The sequence below is a fragment of the Rattus norvegicus genome, chromosome 4, assembly GCF_036323735.1.
Source record: "Rattus norvegicus strain BN/NHsdMcwi chromosome 4, GRCr8, whole genome shotgun sequence".
NCBI classification, from domain to species: domain Eukaryota; kingdom Metazoa; phylum Chordata; class Mammalia; order Rodentia; family Muridae; genus Rattus; species Rattus norvegicus.
The window spans coordinates 117,753,088-117,779,070 of NC_086022.1; the positions used below are offsets into that span (position 1 = coordinate 117,753,088).

At 47.8% G+C, this 25,983-nt stretch overlaps 1 protein-coding gene and 1 long non-coding RNA gene across 3 annotated transcripts; one reads left to right on the plus strand and one right to left on the minus strand.

Annotated features, from left to right (window-relative positions):
• The first annotated feature begins 92 nt into the window (after window positions 1-92).
• Window positions 93-24,155, plus strand: Vax2 (ventral anterior homeobox 2). 2 transcript variants are annotated; one of them, NM_022637.2, is given in 3 exon segments: window positions 93-387; window positions 20,041-20,228; window positions 23,355-24,155. In NM_022637.2, coding segments are annotated over 3 exon segments (879 nt in total). In that variant the 5' UTR covers window positions 93-140; the 3' UTR covers window positions 23,799-24,155.
• LOC108350721 (uncharacterized) lies at window positions 15,597-23,396 on the minus strand. Its single transcript, XR_001837622.3, has 3 exons — window positions 20,114-23,396; window positions 17,568-19,478; window positions 15,597-17,134 (listed from the first exon to the last, which is right to left on the minus strand). It is a non-coding gene; the product is annotated as an uncharacterized LOC108350721 (long non-coding RNA).
• Window positions 24,156-25,983: the final 1,828 nt, after the last annotated feature.

Genomic DNA, 25,983 nt, shown 5'->3' on the forward strand with positions numbered 1-25,983 from the left:
CGCACCCAATCGCAGACGGGGGCGGGGCCTGTAGAAGGGGCGGGGCCAATGGAGGAAGGGATGGGGAGGGGCAGGGAAGGACCTGCTACCCCGAGCCAGGACTAGCGGCTGCTGTGGGCCAGGCAGCAGTGGCGGCGGGCATGGGCGATGGGGGCGCGGAGCGGGACCGCGGCCCCAAGCGCCGGGAGGAGCCTGGTGGCCGCAGCGGGTGTCGTGGGGAGCACCGCGGAGCGGAAGATTTGCGTGCTGACACGGGTAGCACGAGTCCGAGGGAGATTGCTGGGACCTCCGCCTCCAGCCCTGCAGGCTCCAGGGAGAGCGGCGGGGACAGCGACGGACAACAGGCGCTCGGTGAGACGGACCACTGCCGCCGCATCCTGGTACGAGGTAAGGGGACGGCTGTCCTGGGCCACCAAGCTGCCTTTCCTGGGGCCTCCGACCTCCCATACAGCGTCCATCTCTCGGCTTATATACTGGTTCATTCATTCAGCAGTTCATCCTGTAAATACTCCGAGTGCCTATTGTGTGCGGGACACTGAGCTGAACGCGGGGGGACAAAGCAGGGGGCTGGAAGAAGTCCTTGTTTCTCCGCCTTGCAGTTCATCCTGCCAGACAGGTCCTCTTTCTCTAGGCCCATCCGGGCTGGTTGGTATAGAATCAGTTGGGGAAGCCGGACACCAAGAGCTAGGGCCTCTGAGTCGGGGTTCTCAGAGCAAGGGCGGAGAAAGTCACGCGCGCGCTGTAGGGGCAGGATTGGGAGGGACCCGAGTGGGTAGCCGCTGAAGAAGGCTGGGCCACGTAGGCGGCCGGACGGCTTCAGCCCAGTCTTGTTTCCCAGCACCTGGCCTTGCATAGGTTGGTGCTCAGAGACTTGGTGCACACTAAGGTAGGGTAGGCTGTCCTGCCGCGGCTCCGCGGCTCCAGTTCCCACTCGCTCGCTCGGAGCCGCCGACTCAGGCGCTCCTCCGCCTGGCTTGGCTGACGCTTCTTCCTCGGCTCCACCCACCCTCACCCGGAGTACAGCCCCTTCCCCCACGCGGCGAACTTGCATTCACAATACTCTCTTGCTCTCGTCTGTCCAGATCCAGGCCCCTAATGCCAGTGTCCTCGGTCTGGGCCGAGGTAGATAATTGGAGAAAGAAGTCTCCGGTCCTGAGGTCAACTTGATCCCGGGCCTGAGGCCTGTTGTTTTCCACCATCCTGGGGTTTTGGATTTAATTCACTGAGCTTCCCCTAGCTGCCTCCCGCAGGCCTCAGGAGGCCAACGACCATAGCCAACTTTCTTTTACCTAGGAGAACCTAGGTCTCTCACCCAAGTCTCACATCTTAGAGCAAGTGGAATACAACTTTCCTGTACCCTACCACCACCACCACCACCACCATCTCAGATCCCGGGGATCTAAGATCAAGCTATGGCAGGGCACAGAGGTACAGGAAACTTTTTTGAATGGAGCCGCTGGCAGGGATCCTACTAAAGAAACACTCCTGGGAATAGGTGTGGTCATTAGAAGGTTGCTGCCATTCTAGGGACCGGCTTGGAGTTAAAGCTACATGGGAATCTCGGCAGATGTGAGGACTTGTCGGTTACTTGGGGTTAATATGAATCCCATTTTGTCATCTGAGGGCTTCTAAGGGCAAGGCGTGACCACCAGTTGAGTTTCGTAGAGGAAAGCTGCAAGTCTTCCAGAGATGAAGACACAGCCTCTATGGCTCTCAGGCGAAGGACCTTGCTAGTGCTAGGCATTAAGAACAGGCGGTTTCCCTGGTCAGGATGGCTGAGTTCTGAGCCCAAACACCACCCCCTCCATTCTACCAACCTTCGTGTAGAGCAAATAAATTTTGTTCATGGGCATCAGTGGGATTGTCTCTGGTGCAGACTTGCAGATGTGGGAGTAAAATGTGGCCCTCCATCCTCTGGGGTAGAGCCATTTAAGTCAAGCAGCGAGACACATATATGTCAGTTTGCCCAGGTACGTCCTCAGGGGCATACTTTTATAATGCACCCACACAAAGTAGTTCCCTTACATTAGTAAAATATAATGAAAATTTTAAACATGAAGTACAGTTAGCCACCGGACTGAAATAAAAAACAAATGCAGAATTCACAAATCCCTCTGCCCCTCCCCCATTTGATGATGGGGCTGTTATTACAGGCCTGAAGTGCCCAGGACGTCATTTACCGCTAATCCCTCCTAGGCAGGGTCACCCCTGTCAGTCTCTGCTCAACTACTCAGTTGAAGCCCCACCACAGTTAAGGGTGGAGGCTTCCATAAGTAAAGCACCAACACTGGGGAAGGCAAAACTTCGTCGTCCAAAATGAACAGCCCTCAAAAAGAGTCCTCAGCACATTGTACCCCTATCCTTCGGTCCTCGGAATACATACCCCCCATATCTTCTAAGGAAGCTATTAAAAGGTGCAAGGAGAGGTCGCTCTGGGCATAAGGCTCTCCTAAGAAATGACCCCACCCTCTCCACTTCTTTTCACTCTCCTTCCCACCCACCCCTGGGTGTGGGATTTGTTGAAAGAGGCTTTTAGCACTGGAAAGGCCAAGGACAGCTGGAGGCGGAGGTAAGCAGAATTCGTGTCTCACCTCCTACCTCCGTGATTTCCTTATTTCCTGGAAGCTTGCTTCGGATTCAAGATCCTGTCAGAAACACAGACAACACTCTGCAGGCTCTCCAAAAATATTTGTGAAAGGAAGGATTGGGTAGGACTGGAGAGTGACCTATGAATCCTGTCTAATCGATAGGGTGGTGTGACTTGTTAGTCAGAAGCCTCTCTTAACTATCCCCAACACACACACACACACACACACACACACACACACACACACACACACACACATATTATGGCCCCAGGGAATGAGTTGCTGTGGAAAGACTGCAGTTTAGAACCAGCTGATAAAGGAGAATCAGACCACCTTGAAAAAAGAAAAAGAAAAAAAGCAGTGAGTCTCTCCTCGGTCCTCTGAGTAAACCTACTTGGCCAATGTCTCAGATTTCCCCTGAGAATACAACGCTGGGAGCCTCGGAAGCCCCCCACCCCCACCCCAGTTCTGTTCACCCTGCCTTCAAAATGGAGGTGTTGTCTCCAGCGGCTGGCATAAGTACTGTGCCACCAAGATGACTTCCACAGTGAGGCTTCCTCCAGGACTCCACAGTCTTTAAGGCATCCCTTGTGGCCTGGCCGTCCCTTGGCCAAGGAGGGGTAGTTCCAGAAGGAATGGGGCCTCCAACTCTAATCTCACCCTGCAGCTGGCCAACACTATGCTTTACTGGAGCAGAACTGGGACAGGCAGAGGAAGAGGGAAAAGAGCCCAGCAATGGGTAATCCAAGCCTGCCGCCACCCATAGCAACCTAGAAGAGAATTCAACTGATTTTGATTGATCTGCAAAGGCTCCACAATTTTATGGTCAATGCCAAGAGACACCAATAATCTGCTGTCAGGTCCCTTGAAACCCAGGGCCTCCTCAGCAGGTCTCCAAACAAGATGCTCCTTTCCAGCCTCCCACAGCCTTTGCAAGGTCTCTGAATGGCAGATCCTTCCTAGGAGCACCACCCCGGGTGGTCATCCACTCAGCTAAAATGCTCTGGAGTGGAAGCCCGGTACTCAGAGGTCCACGGGGTCCCCAAGCCTTTGACTTAAACCCTGACCTGAGCACGATTTGCCCGTTCAAAACCTTCAGCCAGCCGTGACGGAGCACCCAGCAGAATGGTCACTTGGAGCTGGCCCCTGAGCCTAGGAGACCTCCAGGCTTCAGGCCTGGTCTTGCTGAGCAGGCGCTGTGCAGCAAAGCCAGGGCCGCGTTGGACTGCAGAGAGCTGGTCAAGTGCACAACCAGTCCTGGGCCTCTCAATCTGTGGCCGCATTCGGAAACCTTGCTCCCATACAAGCCCGGAACATATGCTGTGGGCTGTAGAAGAGCCGTTCAGAAAATCGCGCTTTGGGAAAATTTGAAGTTTATTTTAATTTTTAAAAATTTTTAACTCTTGCGAGGAGTCCTTTTAAATTTTTTCAGGTTGCTTCGTTTTATATTTTCACCATTATTTCGTTTGAGGATGGCCGAAGACCCGCAATCTCACCGCTGGTCTGTGCCGCCCTTGATTTGGGTCTGTATTTCCCCCTTTATGTTCTAACCACCCTCCCACCCCACAGGAATCTGGAGCAGGTGGCAGAATGTGGCATTGTTTCGGCTCTTTCCAAGCCTCATTTTTAGAGAACCGTGGAGACAGTTCTCTCGAATGGCTCTGTTCTCTCGAGCTTTCTTCTCCTGCATAGTCACGGTGGATCCCCACATCCACGGAACCCAAAAACTGGGGGGTGAGGACAAATTTTTGGAATACTGGAACTGAGAGTGTGGATCCGGTGTTGCTAGGGAGATCGAGATGTAGGCGGGCTCGCCTCCAAACTCCTCTTCATGATTAGGCATCCATGAGAAAGGGTATCTATGCATCCTTTAAGCCTAGACGCCATTGCTCAACTGTATCTGCCTCCGGTTCTTTCCTGGTTGGATACATTTCTCCTATTCCATTTTAATCGGGGGCGACAGAGGGAGCCTTTTGTTTTGTTTTATTGCCTTCTTTTTTCTGTTTGTTTAATATGAGAGAAATCCAGAGGACCTGGTTCTCCTGAGATCCGGAGACTGTGAGGACTCGTGTCTGCACCGCAGGTCTGACCGAAAGGCGTGGAGGCCAGCAAGCCCTGCCCCGGGAGACCCAGAGTAGCCTCGGAGCCGGGCTTGGCCTCCCTTGAATCCGGAATGGCGGTTAGGGTTCTTCCACTTTCCAAACTCGCCTGGGATTTCCCGCGGCCTAGACACTGCGTAGAGAGGGGGCAGCGATCCTCGATCCTCGTGGATCTGGCCTTCCTGGCCGAGGATGAACGCAATCAAGTTCAGGCCTCGAGATTGTGAGCTGAAGCCGGTGAGGTGTCAGCCGGAAGAGGCAGTGTCTCTCTCAAGCCCTTAGAACGCAGAGCTATGCACTCCTTTCTTCTTGACTCCGTCCACAGACACCAATGTCTCTGTGTACCTGAATGATTGAGCCTACGTGTATCTTAGCCTGGAGATTGGCTGTCTGTCTCCTAAGGCTGTAAAACTGTCCGCACTGGACTCCTGGATCGAGCGGAGAGGGAGGGAGCGTCAGGAGAGTGCGGGTGGAAACCGAGGAGGAGGAGGAGGAGGAGGAGGAGGAGGAGGAGGAGGAGGAGGAGGAGGAGGAGGAGGAGGAGGAGGAGGAGGAGGAGGAGGAGGAGGTCTGCCAAGCCCCTGCCACTTTTCCGTTCTCTGCTCACAATGGGCACCCAAATATTTGTCAAACAAATGAAGAAAGAAGACCATTCGTTACTATTACCTATTTTCTAGGCATGAGACGGTTAGTGTCCACTCCCAAATGTTCTGAAATTCCTTTTTTTCTTTTGGCGTCACGTTCGTGTGGACAGGAGGAGCATCCTACTTAACTGTTAAAGTGTGAGATCGACAGCATCTTATTTTTAAATTTCCTAACTTTGAGAGTCATTAAGAACTAAGACTGAACAACCTTAATTTTTTTCCTGTGCACCTGTGTGCTTGTGCATGTGCACATGAGAGAGAGAGAGAGAGAGAGAGAGAGAGAGAGAGAGAGAGAGAGAGAGAGAGAGATCTATTATTGCAAGGTCTTAGGAAATGCAGAACCGTTGTGCATGCTTCTATGAGGTTCCATAGTGGTGGTCGGGTTGGTAATGCCAGCACACTCTAGGAGGCAGAGATAGAAAGATTACCTCAGCTTCAAGGTCAGCCTTGAAGTCTACCAAAAAACAAAAGGAAAACAAAACTTAAAGCAAACCAAACCAACAACAAAATCCAAGAACAAGCTAGCTAAACCACTAGATAAATCTGCACCCACCAACCCATAAGATAGAGTGTCTTAGAAAAAAAGAAATCGCTCCCTTTCCCTGGAAACTTGATCTCACTCTGGAGTTGCAGGGAGGATCCCACCCTCAAGGTGCAGCTTAGGCAGGCCTCCCTCAACTTGATGGACTATCAGGCTTTCCTTTCAGAATACACACTTCAGTGGAAAACAGAACCTGAGGAGGAAGGGAAGACGGCCAGAAGCACCTCCCTACCCTTCGAGGCACTTTCCCTATGTTATTTTGAAACTCATCTTTAAAATTTTTAAACTGCTGTAGGCATTTGCAGTTCCAACAGCTCTGTGTCCTCTGACCGTGCAGTAAGCTAATTCTGTAATGGGAAGGACCTGCACTTGCTCTAATTTAATATAAATGCAGTGAAATGAGCTCCGAAGGCCCCTGGCTTTGTGTAAATTTTTTAATGTTTCAGTGAAATAAGTTTCTAGCAGCAAAAGTGCTGATTTGAAAGCCTACGTGATATTTAAACTATTTCATTTAACTGTCAAGTGGGGAATTCACCAAAACTTCCTTCATACATACCTGTTTGTTTTATACATTTTTTTTTGCATACCCGGGGTAGGCAAGCACATGCAATCGTGTGTGTGTGTGTGTGTGTGTGTGTGTGTGTGTGTGTGTGTGTGTGCACGTGTGTGTTTGTGTGTGTGTTCACTCTTGTGAAGTCAGAGGACAATTGTCAAGAGCTGGTTCCTGCCTACAGTCTGAGTCCTGGGGAGGCAACTCAGGTTGTCTCTTCCCATATCCACTGCCTAGAATCTGCTGAGTCCTCTCACCACCCCAATCCCCGCCTCCCTTTTAAACTCTAAGATAAAAAAACAAAAAACAAAAAAAAAAACTTTTAGCCGTGTGTTTGCACATCTGTACAGCTATGTGTTTATTTTCCTCCCACTGCATTTTAGATACAAAGAATCCTTGCCTGCCTTTAACAAATGTATGGTGTTTCTTTCTACAGAAATCTGTCACAGAGCTAGTGCACAGTCATGGACTCTGGGCTACTGCTATTGCATACATGCTGTGTAAATAAACTTGTTTGTTTTGTTCAGTTATTTCCACTTGATGGGTATATTCTTTGAGGGAGTTCCTCAAAGTGGGTTACTGGGTCAAAGGGTGTCTATGTTTATAATTTGAAAGATAATTCAAACTGCTCTTGGTGGTGACAATTTACATTCCTACCAAGAATGCTGAACAGTTACTTTTCCACACCCATTCTGCACCCCAGGCTGGGCAAGCCTCTAGGTTTTCAGCTATTTTCCTAGCCTGTTCACTCAATTTATTTTATTTCGTTAAGTTTGTTGATTTAGGATGAGTTTGTTGTTGTTAAATATTTTACAATTTTATATTTGTGTGTGTTGTGTGTGTGTGTGTGTGTGTGTATTTACATGAGGCCAAAAGCGGTTACTGGATCCCCTGGAGCTGGAGTTACAGACTACAGACAATTGTGAACTGGGAACCACCGTTTGATCCTTCCCAAGAACAGTGTGTTCTTTCTACAAGAGAACGATATGCACCCTTAACTGTTAAGCCATCTCTCCAGCTCCTGGTTTGGTTTTTACATTTTGTTTGTTTGTTTGTTTGTTTGTTTGTTTGTTTCTTTCTTTCTTTCTTTCTTTCTTTCTTCCTTTTTTCTTGCATGTGTGAGTGTGAGTGTTTGGAGGTCAGAGTCAGCTCTCTCTGCCGTGTGGAACCAGGGGATGGAACCCAGGGGAAGGTCCGCAGGCTTGGCAGCACAGCCCTTTGACCAGCTGAGCCATCTGCTGGCCCCTGGTTTTGGTGTTTTAAAACATCTGTGTATGTAGCCCAGGCTGCCCTAAAACTCATTATGTAGCTAAGGTTGATCTCAAATTCTGGATTTTCTATCTCCACATCCCCATTGTGTGTGAGAGCCACCACACCTGGCCTATATGCATGTAGATAGTTATTGTCAAATTATTCTGCAAAAAAAAAAAAAAAATCTAGTAATTCACCCTTCTACCTTTGCCCTTCCCGGAGCATTGTGGATCAGTGACTGACATTTAACCTCACTTCTTTGTTAATGAAGCTGTGTCTTCCCACACCTGTGAGCCCAGCAGTAGCTCCTTTCCGTATTGGCTCAGCTCTGTATTTTAGTCCCCTTGTTGCTTTCAGCCTTACTGAGGTTGTTCTGGTGTATAGGTTGCTTCTCAGTTTTGTGACGCCTTTGTTTTCTGAGAAGTATGATGTCTTCTCAATCATAAAGTCCGTCAGGTTGGAGAGAAGCTCCTCACTTTCCTGCATGATCTATGCCTACTCCAAGGATGTCTCTAGTAATGGGAAAGCATAAGCCTACAAATTATATATGCAAAATCATGCAATGTTTTCACAAACTCCTTTTCTCATTCAGCAAATATTGTGTGGAAATATATCTAGAATGCCTTCATTTCTTTTTGAATAAATTACACATTGTGCCATTGCGTGTAGCTAGCATGTTTTTTATTTAACTAATCTCCTATAGATGGATATTCAGGCTGGTTCTTTTTCTTTTTTACAGTGCTTAACTCTCTGTGTGTGTGTGTGTGTGTGTGTGTGTGTGTGTGTGTGTGTGTGTGTGTGTAAAATGCATGGGAATGTGGGTGCACATGCCCTGAGCGCCTAGTACAAGTACATGCAGAGGTCAGAGCAGGACAAGGTCTGTTGTCCTCTATTTTTTTCCTGTCTAACTGCCTTGAGATAGGGTCTCTCACTGAACTGGAAGCTCCACATTTTGCCATAGCCATCAGGCTGGCTGGCTGATGAGTTCAGATCCGGTTGCTTCTGCCCTCAAGTGCTAGGGTTTCAGGCACAAACCAGCTTTCTTTGTGGGTGCTGGGGACTCAAACTTAGGTCCCTGTGCTCTCAGAACAAGTGTTCTTACCCAGCAAGCCGTCTCTTTAGCCCCAAGGCTGCATCTTAATTTAAACAAGTAGGTTTTTTTTTTAAATCTTACTTTGGAAAATATAGTAGCAGGTGAGATCTTTCATTAAAGAGTGGTTGCCCGGAGGGGTTGGGGATTTAGCTCAGTGGTAGAGCGCTTGCCTAGCAACCACAAGGCCCTGGGTTCGGTCCCCAGCTCTGAAAAAGAAAAAAAAAAAAAAAAAAAAAAAAGAATGGTTGTCCAGGTTTTGCTGTCATTTTGTTTTGCTTTGTTTTAATATGGCATCTATCCCTGAACTTGCAGTAATTCTCCTGTCTCAGCCTCCTGAGTGCTGGAGTTGCAGGTGACCCCATCATACTTGACATAGAATCATTAATTTTTGTTGTAGTAGTAGTAGTAGTGGTTAAAAATTTTTAGAGGAGTCTTTTGTGGGTGAAGTGACATGATGTTTTGTTAAAAAAAAATGTGGCCATACCAAAGGAATAGGACTGTCCCTGCCATGAAGACAGAGGAACACCGGGGACGGTAACCATCTACTGAACTGTTCTCTAATTCTGTGGGCTTGAAATCTTCATAACAAAATATCTACAATAATTGAAATCATTTCACAGATACATGGTATGGTTACAATTACAAGATAAATTCTTAGAAGCAAAATTCTAAAAACAAACAAAGCCATTATAGATATTTATATATTTTATGCCAAAACATGGTAGCTCACGTTCCCAGCAAGCAAGAAGTCATTCACTGCTTCCTTTCAACTGACATTATTACTTAGCTTCTAGAGTAAAATCTTTTCAAGTGAACAAACAAACCACAGTTTTCAGCTGCTAGTGATGTTAGACCTGTGTCACTCTGTGCTTTGCATTTTAATTTTCTCCACTGTGCACTTAATACTTACGTGTTGAATTGGCTTTCTAGTTTGGAAGAGCCTTTTTTAAATTTAAGATTCCTTATTTTGTGTGTAAAGCAGGTGCAAAGCTGCCTGCCTGTGTGTGTGTGTGTGCCTGGTATTGCTTCTGAGCCACTCTGTAGGTGCTGGTGGTGGTACCTGGGGCCTTTGCTAGGACAGAGGAGCTTGTGGAGTCTGAGCCTCTCCAGCCCTGAAAGGCTATTTACACACGAAGAAAACAGTCCCCCTTTCTGTGGCTTGGTGATGCAGACATCCCTCGGGTCCTTTTCTTTTTTTAAAATCTTTCTGAGATTTGTGTGTGAATCAGAGTTGAAACTGTCATCACATCTAATGACTGTCTCCTTTGGGGATGCTAGATTTTAGTCTCTGATTAGACATGGAGGAGGGAGGGAGGGCACAGAATTGTGGAGGGGTGAATCAATTCCACACAACCACAAGCAGCCACTTATCGCTTATGCAAATGGTGCTGGGTGTGGCTTCAGCACGCACATTAAAATTAGAAAGCACAGGGATTAGAACGGCCCCTGTACCAGGGTAACATGAACATTTGCAAAGCTTTTCATATAAAAAATAAAAAAGGAAGGGAGGAAGAAATGAAAAGACAGGGTGCTGGTCGTGATCTTGCACCCCCACAAACCCCCACATCCCCTGGCTTTTATCCTCACCGGGGACACCCAATGCCATGCAAATGCTATGCTAACAGTCCTTAAACTGCATTGTTTAGGAAACTAAACATTTTGATCTGCATTCACTTGAATCCTTGAATATGCACACAAATACACAGTTTGAGAGTCTGAGAGTTAGGGGTGAAGGTTGGGAGGACAGCGGGAGAGCACTTATCCCTTACCTTTCAAGGAACTTGGGTCTTCCTCAGTGCAGGGTGCTGGGATGGGGGCGGGGAGGAAGGTTCTGTTTCGAAGCAAACTAAATACTTTAAAAAATTATACAAAGGAAGGTGAGAGAAATTTTCCTACTCTGGTCAACGTCCTCAAAGGGAACAGAAGGGGAGGTGTTTTTCTTGACAGAGTATTCCCGAGTGGGTACACACGAACACACAGGGAGTTTACTGTACAAATAAGCAATACACACAAACACGCACGTACACACACCCACACAACCTCACACACACTTGCTGTTGCACTTGGCAGTGTCTGGAGAATGTCCATCCAGGTCAGTCACTGAAGACATTCCTCATTCTTACCAAAGGCTCCCTGGGTTCTTCAGCCATTCGCCTGTTACCAGGTTTCTGACACAATTTCCATTTCTTGTTTGTCTGTTTGTCTGTTTGAATGAATTTGACTTTATGATGAATTTGACTTTATCAAGCTTCCAGTGTTTGTTTAGGATGGAAATCTCTTCAGGGGTTCTAGAAAGGACTGTGTATCTATTTGGTGTTTGTTTGCTTGTTTATTGATTATGTTGATTTTCTGTGGTACTGGTTTTCCCACAGGAAATGGCTTTCCAGTGCACACTTTGATCCTAGCACCACCCCCAATCCCTCCCGTTAGTTCCCTCCCTTTCCTCCTTCCCCTCGTTACCCCACTTCCTGTTTCTCTTCTTTGTCATGGTTGTCCGGGTATATGAACCTAGGACCTGAAAGTGAGAAAGAACATGTGTTTTTTGTCTTTCCGATTCTGTTTTATGTCATGTAACTCCCATTAATACAACCTCCAGGTGCATTTTTTTCTAGTAATTGACTTCTTTAGTTTAAAGCCTACTTCTTTAATTGAGAATTCCAGGTATTTATCTCTGTGTGCATGCGTGTGTATGCATGGTATGTCACAGCATTTGTATGGGAGTCAAAGGACAACTTCCTGTGAATCTCTTTTTCTCCTTCCACCATGTGGATCCAGGAGATAGAAACCAGGTCACCAGACTCTGTGGCAAATGCCTCACCCCACTGAGCTCTCACTGGTCCCCAATTTAATTCTTCTTTATGGCTGAATAAAACTCATTGTGTAACCACATTCTATTTATCTGTTCATCGGTTGATGGGTTGATGGACACATAGGCAGACCCCATATCTTGGCCATTATGAATACAGCTGCAGTTGCCCCCCAACACCAGTACTTTTCATACTGTGTGGATTTATGTCTCTGTTAACAGCCTCAGAGAACCTAATTACCCTGACTCTAGCCAGCAGTTTCCTAGTGTGAGAACTAAAATAACAATGTTTCAAAAATCTGAAAACCTCTGGAGCTGCTCTCCTAGTCCCTTCCCGACTTGCTGTGAGCCTGAGTACTCTCCCATTTTATCTTTTTCTAAAGGTTCATTTATTTATTAAATATATACAAGTTTATTATAATAATATATTATTATTATATATTAAAATACAATAAATCTATATTATAATCTTATTTTATATTATATTATAACAAGTATATAATCAATATATCAAAATATATTTATAATAAATACAATGATAAAATGCCCAATAACACATAATAATACAAAGTATAAATAATTCATTACATATTATTATTTTATGTGCAGGAGGAGTTTTTCCTGCGTGAATGTCTGTGCTCCACATGTGTGTCTGGTGCTCCTGGAGATCAGGAGAGGGTATTTATCAGATAATCTGGAACTAGAGTTCCGGACGACTGTGAGCCGCCATGTGGGCGCTGGCAATCACGTGACAGTCAAACCCAGGTCATCTTAGAAGAGCAGGCAGCACGGTTAACCGCGGAGCCACCTCCCACCCACACTTAGTGTTTTAATTAGCCACTTGGGTTGCTTCTCCTCTGGATAGCGTGGTGTTCAGTTTCCACTGGACTGTCAAGCTCCCCCTGGTTTTGAGCGTCTGGCTATGTTCTGTTCTGCACATTCCGAGTCTCTACTTGAGCTCTGCCCTTAACTCTTTCACTTCCGAAGAAACGGTGGGATTGTCCTTGTTTTCCTTGCCGTGTTGTGTGTGTTTCTTTGGTTTTGAAGCTCTGTTTTTCACATTTCAGTGTTAATTTGGTAGGTGTGCAATGTCAGATGGTTTGGCTAATCCCAAACAATGAGCTAACCGTCCAACACCCAGGTCTTTAACAGTCCTGTCCTTTCCCCAACTAATTTGAAATGCCATTTTTGTAGACACTCAAGGTCCCTGCGGGCCTGTGGCTCTGCTTGGAGGCTCTCTTTCCAGAGTCACACCACTCTAGTGACTCTTGATTGTGATAGATTTTGCTGTGTCGGTGATGTAAGAATTGCGTTCTCTCTCTCTCTCTCTCTCTCTCTCTCTCTCTCTCTCTCTCTGTGCGTGTGTGTGTGTGTGTGTGTGTGTGTCTGTGTGTGTGTCTGTGTGTGTATGTGTGTGTGTGACACAGAGTCTCTCTATTTCCTGGCTGTCCTTGAATTCCTTATGTACACCAGGCTGGCCTCGAGTGCACACATCTTCCTGCGTCGGCCTCTCAAGGGCACCACCACACCCAGCTCTAGTTTGATGATTTGTATAGTCATATAGTCACTGAAAATGGTGATGGGTTCACAGAGCCATTTTTAAGAGTCTGGGATGATGATTTTCTGTAAAGCACCTATGGTGGAGGGGAGCAGAAACCATGTGGGTCTGTTATCCCTGTGCTAAGAGGCTGAGACAGGAGGATCCCTGGAGTTACTGGTCAACAGTCTAAGCAATCCATGAGCTCCAAGTTCACTGTGAGATCCTATCTGAAAATAAGGTAGAAAAGAATAAAGGGAGATACCCGGCATTGACCTCTGCCCTTCACACGCCTGAATACCCACGCGTACACACACAAAGGCATGTCATACATATGAATCAAGTAATTTGGCTCCCTCCCTTCTACTTCTCCCCCTTTAATTTTTCCTATTTGTTCCCCTAGTCTTGATTCTACTTTTATATCATATATATATGATACAGATATATATATATCATATATATATTTCCATGCATCTATATAATATGCATATATCCAGAGATGAGGAAAACATGTAGCATTTGCATTCTGAGTTTGGCTTATTTCAATTAATACAATGATTTCTGTTTACACCCATTTTATTGCAAACTTCATACATTGATTCTTCTCTATGGCCCCCCAAACTCCATTGTGTAATACACATTACATTGTCTCTGTCCAGTCAGCTGTGGTGGAGAGCTAGGGTAAATAGTGTTGCAATGGAACTGGGTAGTCACGTGTCTCTAACGTACTGAATTTTCCTCTTCCTTCATCTTCCTTCCAAGACTTCATCTTAATTATTTAAAATTCCGAGTAAACTTGAGAGTGAATTTTCCACAAGTAAGTTTTACAGTGGCAACATACGATTTCTGGATGAAGGCAAAGAGAATTTTATCTCAATTAGAAGCCCACGCATTAAAGCAAAGTCCAGTGGTTTATACCTGTGATCCCAGCGGCCAAAGCAGGGAGATCGCTGAGTTCAAGGACAGCAGCAGAGCATGACCTTGTCTCATAAAATCAAAATGAAGATCAACAGCAACAAAACCACTTCACAAACAGCTTCAGGCAGAAAGGGTCTTTCTGGACGAGGTAGGAAGGGAAGTCAGGGAGCCCTTCAGGGTCCTGTGTGAGAGGGGCCAGAGGAACCCTGTTTGTCTGAAGATTGGGTTTGTAGCTTCCCGGTTTGTTTAATTATCGTCTCTGCTCCCATTGATAGCTTGTCCAATTTAAAACTAATTTTTTATTGAAAAATAAAATAATATTTTGTAATAATAATAAAATAAAATAATTTAATTTAAAAATAATGATTTTATTTTTAAATTAAATATGTAAAATTAAAACATTAAATTAAATTAAAACATTTAAAAATAATTTAAGTGTATTATCTCTTCCTCTCCCTTCCCAGCACAGGACCTCTGGAAGGTCTACTTTGTTGGTCCCTGTGTCCTCAGACTTCACAATTGATACATTGATAAATATGTATTGAACGGTTGAATACATAAGATTGTCCTTATTGACATAAATGAGATGGTATTGTACTATTTTTGAACAGTAGTGTTTTTTCAATATATTTCAAAAGTATTGTATTTTTTTACATTTATCTATTTTATGTATATGAGTGCACTGTAGCTGTCTTCAGACACACCAGAAGAGGGCATCAGATCCCATTACAGATGGTTGTGAGCCACCATGTGGTTGCTGGGAATTGAACTCAGGACCTCTGGAAGAGCAGTCGGTGCCCTTAACCGCTGAGCCATCTCTCCAGCCCTTAATTTACCATTTTGTAATTGATGGTTTGTTCACTCGAAACTTAATGGCATGAGGAAATTTTCACTTAATCTTATTCCAAACAAATAATCTGTAGCCACCAGTATGTTTAAGCTTATCACCACAGCAGGAATGTCCCTCACGGGATGGAGGACTGGCTCAGTAGAGCACCCATCACTCTTTACAGGACCTGAACCCTAGCAGCCATTCTGCATGGCTCACAACCACCTGCTTCTAACTCCAGCTCCAGGGGATCCAACAGCCTCTTCTGGCCTCTGTGGGCACAGTTTACACACTCGGGGCAGGGTGGTGGTGGTGGCTAGTTCTAGAATGTGGCTGACCATGGCCCTGTTGCTGTACACACGTGTCTGATAGTGAGTGTACCCTCATCTCACCTCTGGCACTGCCACTTGAGCACGCTCCATTTCTGACGTCACCGTAGTCCACTTATTTACTTAGCGTTTTAGGATAGTGCACTTTTGCACATTTATTTATTAACTGGGGGGGGGCGTGTATGTGAAGGTCAGAGGATGATTTTCAGGAATTGGTTCTCTTCCACCATGTGTGTCTGTTCCAGGACTTGAACTCAGGTCATCAGGCTTGGCAGCAAACACCTTTACATGCTGCGACATCTTTGTGGCTCTAAAATTGAATACTCACTTTAGTCTCATTTGAGCCATGTAAAATCGTTTTGTTTTAGTTGCTTTCCTGTTGCTGTGATAAAACACCAGGACCAAGGCGACTCATAAGAGAAAAGGTTTATTTGGGCTTCTGGTTCCAGAGGAATCGGAGTTCATCACCATCCTGGCAGGGGAAGTATAGCAACAGGCAAACATGACAGCTCGACTAGCAAACTGAGACTCACATCCTGAATGGCAATCACTAGGCAGAAAGTGTGTACTGGGAACTCTCAAAGCCTGCTCCAGGCGACTTCCTCCAGCAAGACCACACTTCCTAGAACCAAACGTCGCCTCCTTCTGGAGACTAAGTGTTCAAACCAACCATCTGAGTCCATGGGGGACAATTTCATTCAAATTTAACCTACACATGGATTAAACTGTTCCTAGCAAACATTAAAATAAGTTTCAAAATGGCAGGCATTTCTCATGTGCTGTTTTAAATCATCTTATAGCCACAGGGTACACAGAGACGCAGGGGACCACTACTGTCCTCTCTCTCCATTGACGAATCTGTGTATTTGGTGACAACATAGAACCCTGGCTTTGTTCTTTGTTTCTGTTGTGGTTAGCTTCATATTTTGAAATCCTTTTAGAGCCACAAGAAGTGGTACAACCGGTGCAGAAAGATCTCAAGTAACCACCACCCTGCCTGGCTTCCCTCATCAGGAGCATTTGCAGCACATCATCAAAGTCAGAGGACAGAGTCAGGCCTGGTGGTGCACAATTGTAATCCCAGCAGTCAGGAGCCAGGAGCCAGGAGAGTCAAAAGTTCAAGACCAGTTCAGGGTACATAGAGAGTTCCAGACTAACTTAGATTTCAGGAGTTTTGCCTCAAAACACACAGTAAAGCAAAAAGCAAACAAGAAAAATCACATAGAAAATTGTGAGTGGGGAAGGCTGAGAAACAGCCATCGACCTCCCGAGCTCCATCCTTTGTGCTGTCCCTCACTGCGTGTCTAACAGTCCTGTGACTCCTCCTCTCACTCATACCTCCATAAAGTGGCTGAAATGCAGAAGCGTTGTCTCAGCACGAAGGCCTTTTTCCTTTCTTAAAAAATTTTAAAGACTTATTTTATTTTTAATTCTATAGTATGTCTCTGTGTGGTATGGCACAAAAGTACAGGTGCCCTCAGAGGCCAGAGGCAGACGCCTTGCAGGTAGAGTTACAGGCAGCCGTAAATTCTGACCTGGCTGCTGGGAACCAAAACCAAGTCCTTTCCAAGAGCAGCAAGTGTTCTTAACTTGAGAGCCATTGCTGTCCTGAAGTTGTACCCATGTAATCCAGGGTGTCTTTGAACTCATTTTGCATGTATGTAAATGTCTTGCCTGCAGGTACGGCTGTGCACCACATGCATGTAGCGCCTGGGATGGCCAGAAGGGGGCATCAGATCCCCTGGAACTAGAGTCACAAATGAGTGTGCTGAGATTAGAACCCAGGTCTTCTGGAAGAACAACCGGTGCTCTTAACCACTGAGCCACGACTTTTTCCAGGTCCGGCTTCTTCACTGTGTGCACCGAGCTTATCAACACTGATCCTTCTTCTCTGATGAGCAGCATCTCGTCGTATGGTTTTAGCATGGTGCTGGAAAACATCTTATTTCCTTTTGGAGGCCAATAAAAAAAAAAGTGGGGCCTGGGGTGTAGCTCAGTCTATCATGCATGAAGAGGACTTGTCTATCATGCATGAAGCCCTGGGTTTAATTCAGAGTACCAAACAAACCAGGCATGGCGGATAGAATATGCTTGGAATCCCAGCAGGAAGGTCAGGAGTTCAAGATTGTCCCCAGCTACACAGAGCTTGTGGGCAGCCTAGAGTCATGAGAGTCCATCTAGAAAACAAAACAGGTCCTGGAGAGAGGGCTCATCAATTAAGGGCACTGGCTACTCTTCCAAAAGACCTGGGTTCAGTTCCCAGCACCCACATGGCAGCTCACAACCACCTCAAGTCCAGTTCCAGGGGATCAAACGCCTTCTTCTGCTCTCTGCCGTAGTGATTTCCCTCCACCCACCCCACATCACTCCCACCCCACTCACCTGCTTCCAGGGCTGACTGAACATGAAGGTGAGATGGACCAGAGCCAGAGCTCACCCTGAAGGCTGAACATCCACTGAAGCAAACAGGAGCCATAAAGTCAGGGCACGGGAAGGAGCGGCTAAGGCTACTGATCTGGAGCCGAGATTCTAAAAGTAGGACCATAGTCCTCTGGGGCTGAAAGACGGGCAGCATCCCAACAGATATCCTGTCTAGTGTTCTCCAAAGGAACAATGGGCTTCTCCAGAAGATTCCTTCTTTACTCATTGCTAAACTCTTGGCTGAGACTTGTCGACTGCTATAGTAAGGATGGCCCGCGTGTGCTCATGAAGCAAGGCTGGACCGCAGCTGTGGTTTCCATGCTGGGGATTGAACCTTGTGCCTCCTCGGCAAGCTGCTCCACTGACCTACATCTCCAGACCCTGCTTGCTGCTGCTTCTGTTTGTGGAGAAAGGCTCTCACCATGGAGCCTGGGCTAGCCTTGAACCTGAGTCTTCCTGCTAGTATCACCCTAGTGGTGGGACTTCTTATTACTGTTGGCATAATCAGGGCGTATCAGGGTTTATTGAATGCTGACAGTGGGACCTTCAGGAAGTTACTTAAAACTTGCTCCTCCTCTGTAAAGTGGGAAATGACAGTTCCATCTCCATGGAGACACTGGGAAGGTTCAAACTTAAGACCAACACCAGACCCAGGGCAGGGATTGCCTACATTATGACTAGAGTCACTACCCTCTTAGCCCCACCCTCACACCTCTGGACTCCTTCACAAGTCTCCTGCTTTTAAATCTTTTAAAATTAATTACATGTAAATGCTATGGGGACATATGTGCACGTGTGTATGTGTACCCATGAGACCAAAAGAGAGTGTAGGATCCCCCAAAGGGGAGTTGTAGGTGTTGTGAGCCTCCAAACGTGTGCTGGGAACAGAACCCAGAGTTTTTTGTTTGTTTTTGTTTTTTGTTTTTGTTTTGTTTTTTTGTTTTTGTTTTTGTTTTGTTTTGTTTTGTTTTGTTTTGCAAAAACAGTAACTACTTTTCACTACTGAGCAGAATCTACAGCCTTATCTCACCCTTCTTAGGATTTGGCACAGAAGCCAGTCTAGGAGTAGCTTCCCAGCACACAGCAAACGCCACCTCTGCGCCCCCTGGTGGAAGTGGAAGGTTCTTGTGCAGGAGGTGGCATTTGCAGGGGCTTCCTGAACAAGGGCTGCCTAGTTGCTAAATTATTGTTATTGTCGTTGTTGTTGTTTGGTTTGTTTTGTTTTAAGACGGGGTCTCTTATGTGCCAGGCTGGCCTTGAACTCCTGGCCCTCCTGCTTTCACGTCCCATGTGCTGGGATTGCAGGGGTGCAGCACCATGTCCTCCTGAGGTGGTGGTAAGCTTTCCAGGCTGCTCTCCTCCTCTAGTGGGGACCTGCTGCTACTTCTCTTTTGTGGTGGATGGCTCACAGGTACAGTGCTGCCTGATTCACTGTCGGTTATTGCCCGTGCTAACAGATCCGTGACAGAGAGCTTAGATTAAAGCCTTTCCCTTCCCCGCTGCTCTGTGCTGATGGTGATCATGGGCTGCAGGTCTTTGGCACTTCTTAGATGGACTCCAAAGCACCAGAGAGGCTGTGAAAACACACTAAAGCCCGAGGTGGCTCAGGAGTTCGGGGACACAGCAAGCGCAATAGTTCCCTGGAAGATAACCCAGCAGCCTGGCAAGGTGGTACCAGTCCTTGGGCGCCTCCTGGGGTTTTCAGTTCCAAATGTGCCCCCTTGTTCACATCCACTAACCTCCTTATGGACCCCAGGAGGGAACAGGGCTCCGAGTCTCCAGAAAGCCTTCTATGACTGACCACATTCAGTTCTAATCCATCTCCTCTGGACGTGAGGCCTTGTCTCTGGTCTGTGCCAGTTATTCCTTACTCTGCAGAGAGAACAGAATCCTGGATGAACCAGTGTGAGTCATTTCTGCCCAGGCCATGAGAGCCGACCTGACATTTTTGTTAAGGCTCACTCACTCTTCTCCCTCCCTCCCTCTTCCCCTCCCCCTCCCTCTCCCTGCCCCTTTTCTTCTTTCTTCTTTCTCCTTCCTCCCTCTCATCACCCCATCTTTTCTGTCTCCCTCCCCCTCTCTTCCTCCTCCACCTTTCTCTCATTCCTTCCCTATCTACTATCTATCTATCTATCTATCTATCTATCTATCTATCTATCTATCCATCCATTCATATATCTCCAAGCACATGACTCCCTGCATGGGGTTGCCAAGGAAGCTCAGCTCAGAGAGGCTCAGCAAGCTCTCTCAGATTAAGTGTTCAGGCAGGGTCCTGAAGATTCCTGAGAGAACCCTATATGAGGTTATAAGTTCAAGGTCAGACTGAGCTACACATGGAAACCCTGTGAAGAAGAGGAAGAAAGAAGAGGAGAAAAAACACAGATGATCTGGCCCAGCTAGTGAATTAACCTAGCTCTCTTCATGGTCCTTGCAGATGCCAAGGGGACCATTCGGGAAATTGTCCTGCCCAAGGGCCTGGACCTCGACCGACCCAAGAGGACCCGTACCTCCTTCACAGCAGAACAGCTGTATCGTTTGGAGATGGAGTTCCAGCGCTGCCAGTATGTGGTGGGCCGAGAGCGCACAGAGCTGGCCCGCCAGCTGAACCTCTCTGAGACTCAGGTGAGAGCCAGGCCAGGCTTCCATCATCTGGTCCTGGTGACCTCCTTGGTGTATGGTGAACACCACATACCTAGGGAACTCCTTGGTGTATGAGGCCAAGGGCTGACATAGAGGGGCATGACTTGGGAGGAACATACACACATGAGGGAAAAGCTTAGAAGTATAGGTAAGGCACAGCCAACAGTGCCAACAAGAGGTCTGGGCTGGGAGTGGTGGCACACACCTGTAATCCTAGCGCTCGGGAGTGCAGGGAGCATGAAGACCTGGAAGCCAGCCTGGATGACATAGTGAGACCTGATGTCAAAGCAAACACCATTTAAAAGATAAAGAGGAAAGGAAGGGAGGAAGGAAAGAAATGGGAGAAGATTCCACGGATAAAAGTACTTGGACAAACATAAAGATCTGGGTTCAATACATTAAAAGCTCTGAGTGCCTGTAATCCCAATGCTCCATGGGGAAACGGGAGACAAACCAACAAAGGCCACACCTCCTAATCCTTCTAATCCTTTCAAATAGTGCCACTTCCTGGTGGCTAAGCACTCAAATATATACTCTATGGGGATCTTTCTTTTCAAACCATCCAAGAGATATTGTCAGGTAAGGTGCCTTGGGATAGTGATCACTTGGCTTCCGGGAGCAAAGATTCCAGGGAGTACCAGGCACAATGGCAAGAGCCTGCAGTCTCAGGTTCTTAGGAGGGTGAGGTGATAGGATCATGACCCAAGAGTTTAAGACCAGTCTTAGCAGCCCAGGGTGAACCCAGATAATAAAAACAAAGGATTCTGGGAAGAAATGAACCATGACAGACTTCTCTCTTCTTCTAGGTCCTTTCTCAACCTCTGTCACCTTCCCTTCATCTTGAGGTGACTGAGTTCCTCTTGTGTAAAGGAAGGGCCAGTCCCAGTGAAGGGCTGCTATTTTAACAGTAGTATGCTGGTTGGGGATGTGACTCAGTTGGTAAAGTGTTGGCTTAGTATACATGATGCTCTGGGCTGGATCCCCAGACTGTATAAACTGGGTGTGGTGCTATACACCTGTAACCCCAGCACTCTTGAGCTGGAAGTAGGAGAGTCAAGAGTTCAAGGTTATCCTTGGCTACATAGTGAGTGGGAGGCCAGTCTGGACTACATGAGACTGTGTCTCACACCATGCCCAGAAGAAATGAGAAAGGATGGAGTTTGAGTGAGGGAAAGGTGAGGTGCTGAGTCAGTGGTCCTCTCCCTCAAATGGCCAATGGATGGGCTGAGGACAAGTTGCCAAGCCCCAGGGCTCACTGGGACACCAAGTAGCTTTGGCAATTGTCTTTAGTACCAGTCCATTGCCCTGCCTTAGAACAGCAGACTAGAGGGGCTACTCTAGCGTAGGAACGAAACCCACCTTCCACACTCCAGACTCAGTATGAGCCCATGGCCTTTAAAAGATGAATGTCTAGTATCATCCCTGCATTCAGGAGGCTGAGGCAGGAGAAAGCAGAGTTCAAAACCAGCCTGGGCTTTATAGGAAGACCTTGTCTGATATCTAAATTGTTATTAATGTCATTTTTTTTTGAGTGAACAGCCTTAGAATTGAGCACTACCTTTAGGCCCAAAGAGATATTCTCCTGGGGTCAGAGGTAGAGCTTCCCAGACCTGGAATCTGTGGGCCTTGGTGAGCCAGTATCAGAACATGAAAGCCACCAAGCATTCCTTGAGATCCAGGTGGCCAAGGTGGGAACACTCAGAGACCCTCTGCAGGGTACTAAGGAGCCCGGCTGGGGCAGGTAATGCCCAGGAAACTCCACAGGGACGGGCCCTGGCTCTCCAGGAGTCGGCGGCAATGGTTTCCTGCAAGAGGGACAGAGCAGAGGCAGACAGAATCAGTACAAGAGACAGAAGAAACCAAAGGCTTCTGGAGGAGAAGGGATGGTTCAGGGGTCTCTGAGCCTTATGAAGCAGCCTCCGGAAGCCCTGGGACTGCTGGTGGGACACAGAGAGGCACCCGTGTCGGGAGTGCTCTACCAGCAGCACACTGGACATTTCTGGAAATCCTGATGCCTCCCTCCTGACCCAACTCTAATAGAAAGTTTCCAAATGAGCACAGGGCACTGGGTTTACAATGTACACAGGGAATGTGTGTGCAGCCAGGCTTAAGAATCCACACACGACAAATGAAAAGCCAGGTCCCAGCCCCAGCCCAACCTTCCCTCCCCTTCCCTCCACCTCTGGTCAACCCAGGCTTTCCTCTCCTTCTGCACACAGAACTCTGCTTGCTGGAAAGGGCATAGTGGGGCACACCCTCCGTCTGCATTGGCCACACCCCTTGTCATTGTCATCCCCCTCTGCCCACAGTCGCTTTGTTCCTTTCCTAGCACAGGGGTCATGACTTTGGAGCCCTTCTCTCGTGGCAGGACCTCTGAGGTCCTATGGAAGCCAGAGAGGATGAGAAAGGCTTCCGGCCCTCCCCTTCAAGGCCTCTGGGCCACGGTTCCTACTCTTCTGCTGCCGCATGCTGTCCCTGCTCATGTATGCGTAGTATATGGGACACAGGATGTGGAGCTCAGTGGATAGTTTGTCCAGCATGCACACAACCCTAGGTTGTATCCCTAGCAAGGTGTGCAACTGGATGTGAAGGTACAGGTCTATAAGGCAGCACTGTAACCCCAGCAAGGGGTTCAAAAGTTCAAGGTCATCCTCAACTACATAGCAAATTCCAGGCCAGTCTGCGATACTTGTCTAAATAAACATAAATAAATAAGTAGCCTTTAGTTGCTTGGCTTGGATCGCAGTTTAGAGTTCTGGGCCAAGGGCAGTTGAGAATTACCTACATATAAGTGATGCCTAAGACCAGACATCTGGCTTAGAGCAAAGGACCTGCAAACCCTACCTTCTCCTGTAAGCCAATCTACTCCTGTGGGCCAGAGTCAGAGCGGCAGTGAGTGAGTGCTTATGCCTTGAGACTTGACTCAGCTCCTGAGAATAGCCTGGTGTGAGAGGACACTAACAATCTGCTCTTCTTTCCTCTCCTGTCCTCCCCACCCTTTGCCCTGTTACCCTACCCCACCTCGGAACTTCCTCTCCTTTCATCTTGGCTCCGCCTCCTGCTCCTCCCCTTTCCCTTTCTGCTACCCGGTGTGCCCTCTGCCCCAAGGTGAAGGTCTGGTTCCAGAACCGCCGCACCAAGCAGAAGAAGGACCAGAGCAGAGACCTGGAAAAGCGGGCATCCTCCTCCGCCTCCGAGGCCTTTGCCACCTCCAACGTTCTGCGACTTCTGGAACAGGGCCGGCTGCTCTCCGTGCCCAGAGCTCCCAGCCTCCTAGCACTGAGCCCTGGCCTGCCAGGTCTAACCGCTGGCCACAGGGGCACCTCCTTGGGTGACCCCAGGAACTCCTCCCAACGCCTCAATCCAATGCCCTCAGCCTCAGCGTCGTCCCCTCTGCCACCCCCTCTGCCAGCCGTCTGCTTTTCCGCAGCTCCACTCCTGGACTTGCCCGCCAGCTACAAACTGGGGTCCTCGGCTTTTGAGCCCTACAGCAGACTAGAACAACAGAAAGTAGGCAGCCCTGGCCAAAGTGACAAGAAAGCTGACATTTAAGAGTCCCATCCCCGTGTGACACTGAGTCCCCAGCACAGCACTACCCTAGCCTCCTGGCCCCTGTGGACTATACTGAGCAGGCCTGGAAGAGGAAGGATGGGCACAGCATGAGCCTCTCCACCTGCCCTCAGCTCAGAGACTGAACCAAAATGACTTTGTACTCTCTGATGTGTGAGTGCTATGTGCGTGCGTGCGTGTGTGCGTGTGTGTGTGCGTGCGTGTGTGCGTGTGTGTGTGCATGAGAAAGAGAGAGAGAGAGAGAGGGAGAGAGAGAGAGAGAGAGAGAGAGAGAGAGAGAGAGAGAGAGAGAATGTGTCACTGAAATAAAGAAGGGAACTGTCCCAGCATCACCAACTCTCCCTGCTGTCCCTGTCCTCAATGTTAGCAGAATGGGAACCACAAAAGGGAGGGGGTAGGCACAGTCATGGATCCACCATTAACAGCTTCCATCCAGGTGCCACAGCCCTGAAGCACCCGTGCTTTCCCTGGTTAAGATGTCACTTCTATGTAAGCTTTCCTTTCAAACTTCAAAATACTCATTTCATGGGCAGTAAGCCCTTCAAGGAGCTGAACGGTACATAGTGAAAGATCTGAGAGGGATCAGAGGAAAGCCAGAGCAAGACTGCGGTCTGGAGAGGGCCTGTGCAACATGAAGCACTCAGAAAAAGCTCATCTTCTTCAGTTTGTTTTCATGCAACCTTTGTTGGTAGCAATGATTACAGGTTCTCAGGAAGTTGTCCACCCACTGTACCACTAACTTTTCCAGTTACTGCAACAGCACATGTAGCAGAAGCGAGGTGAGGAAGGAAAGGTTTATTTGGGCTCGTTTATTTTATTGAAGGTGCAGTCCATCTTGGTGGGAAGGCATAGCCACAGAAGTGAGGCAGCTGGTCACACTGCACCCTCAGTCAGGAAGCTGGGGTGAATGCTGGTGCTTAGGTCTCTTTCTCATTTAATGTCTTCAGTCTGGGACCCCAGTCTGAGGATTGCTGTCTCCACATTCAGGTTGGGTCCTCTCTCCTCAGTTAAAACCCTGGAAATGCCCTGACAGATATCCAGAGGGATGGATAGTAGGATGACTCTAAATCCCATCAAAGTGACAATCGATTACCCATCATCCCCCTCACTGCTAATCTGGCACATAAACGTCACTTCTCAACAACACCATTCCACCTTGGGCTCTAAAGTCTGATGTAAAGTTAAAGTGTGTTTAATCCATCTTTAAGATTCTTAAAGTCTTCACAATTCCACCGTTGCTCAAAGTGTGGAGATTCAGACAAACACAGACAAAATAACGGAAAGACCCTATTTTTAAAAATTACATACTAATTTTTTTGTCTTTTTGTTTTTGTTTTTGACACTGGGTTTCCCTAGTTGTCCTGGAAACCACTCTGTAGACCAGGTTAACCTCAAACTCAGAGATCCTCCTGCCTCTGCTTCTGCCTCTGCCTCTGCCTCTGCCTCTGCCTCTGCCTCTGCCTCTGCCTCTGCCTCTGCCTCTGCCTCTGCCTCTGCCTCTGCCTCTGCCTCTGCCTCTGCCTCTGCCTCTGCCTCTGCCTCTGCCTCTGCCTCTCTGCCTCTCTGCCTCTCTGCCTCTCTGCCTCTCTGCCTCTCTCTCTCTGCCTCTCTGCCTCTCTGCCTCTCTGCCTCTCTGCCTCTCTGCCTCTCTGCCTCTCTGCCTCTGCCTCTCTGCCTCTCTGCCTCTCTGCCTCTCTGCCTCTCTGCCTCTCTGCCTCTGCCTCTCTGCCTCTCTGCCTCTCTGCCTCTCTGCCTCTCTGCCTCTCTGCCTCTCTGCCTCTCTGCCTCTGCCTCTCTGCCTCTCTGCCTCTCTGCCTCTCTGCCTCTCTGCCTCTCTGCCTCTCTGCCTCTCTCTCTGCCTCTCTGCCTCTCTCTCTGCCTCTCTGCCTCTCTGCCTCTCTCTCTGCCTCTCTCTCTGCCTCTCTGCCTCTCTGCCTCTCTGCCTCTGCCTCTGCCTCTGCCTCTGCCTCTGCCTCTGCCTCTGCCTCTGCCTCTGCCTCTGCCTCTGCCTCTGCCTCTGCCTCTGCCTCTGCCTCTGCCTCTTGGGTGCTGGGATTAAAGATGTGAGCCACCACTACACACTGTCAACACATGGCGGCACAGAGTAAGTTTTCCTGTTCCAAAAGGGATGAATGGGCCTGTCTTATTGTTCCATTGTTGTGAAGAG

What these genes read in the sequence shown, in the direction of transcription:
- Vax2 (XM_039108321.2), top strand. Translation starts at nt 20,148, where the DNA reads ATGGAGTTCCAGCGCTGCCAGTATGTGGTGGGCCGAGAGCGCACAGAG. An exon ending in TGAACCTCTCTGAGACTCAG is followed by an intron (nt 20,229 to 23,354) that starts GTGAGAGCCAGG and finishes CTCTGCCCCAAG; the next exon opens with GTGAAGGTCTGGTTCCAGAA.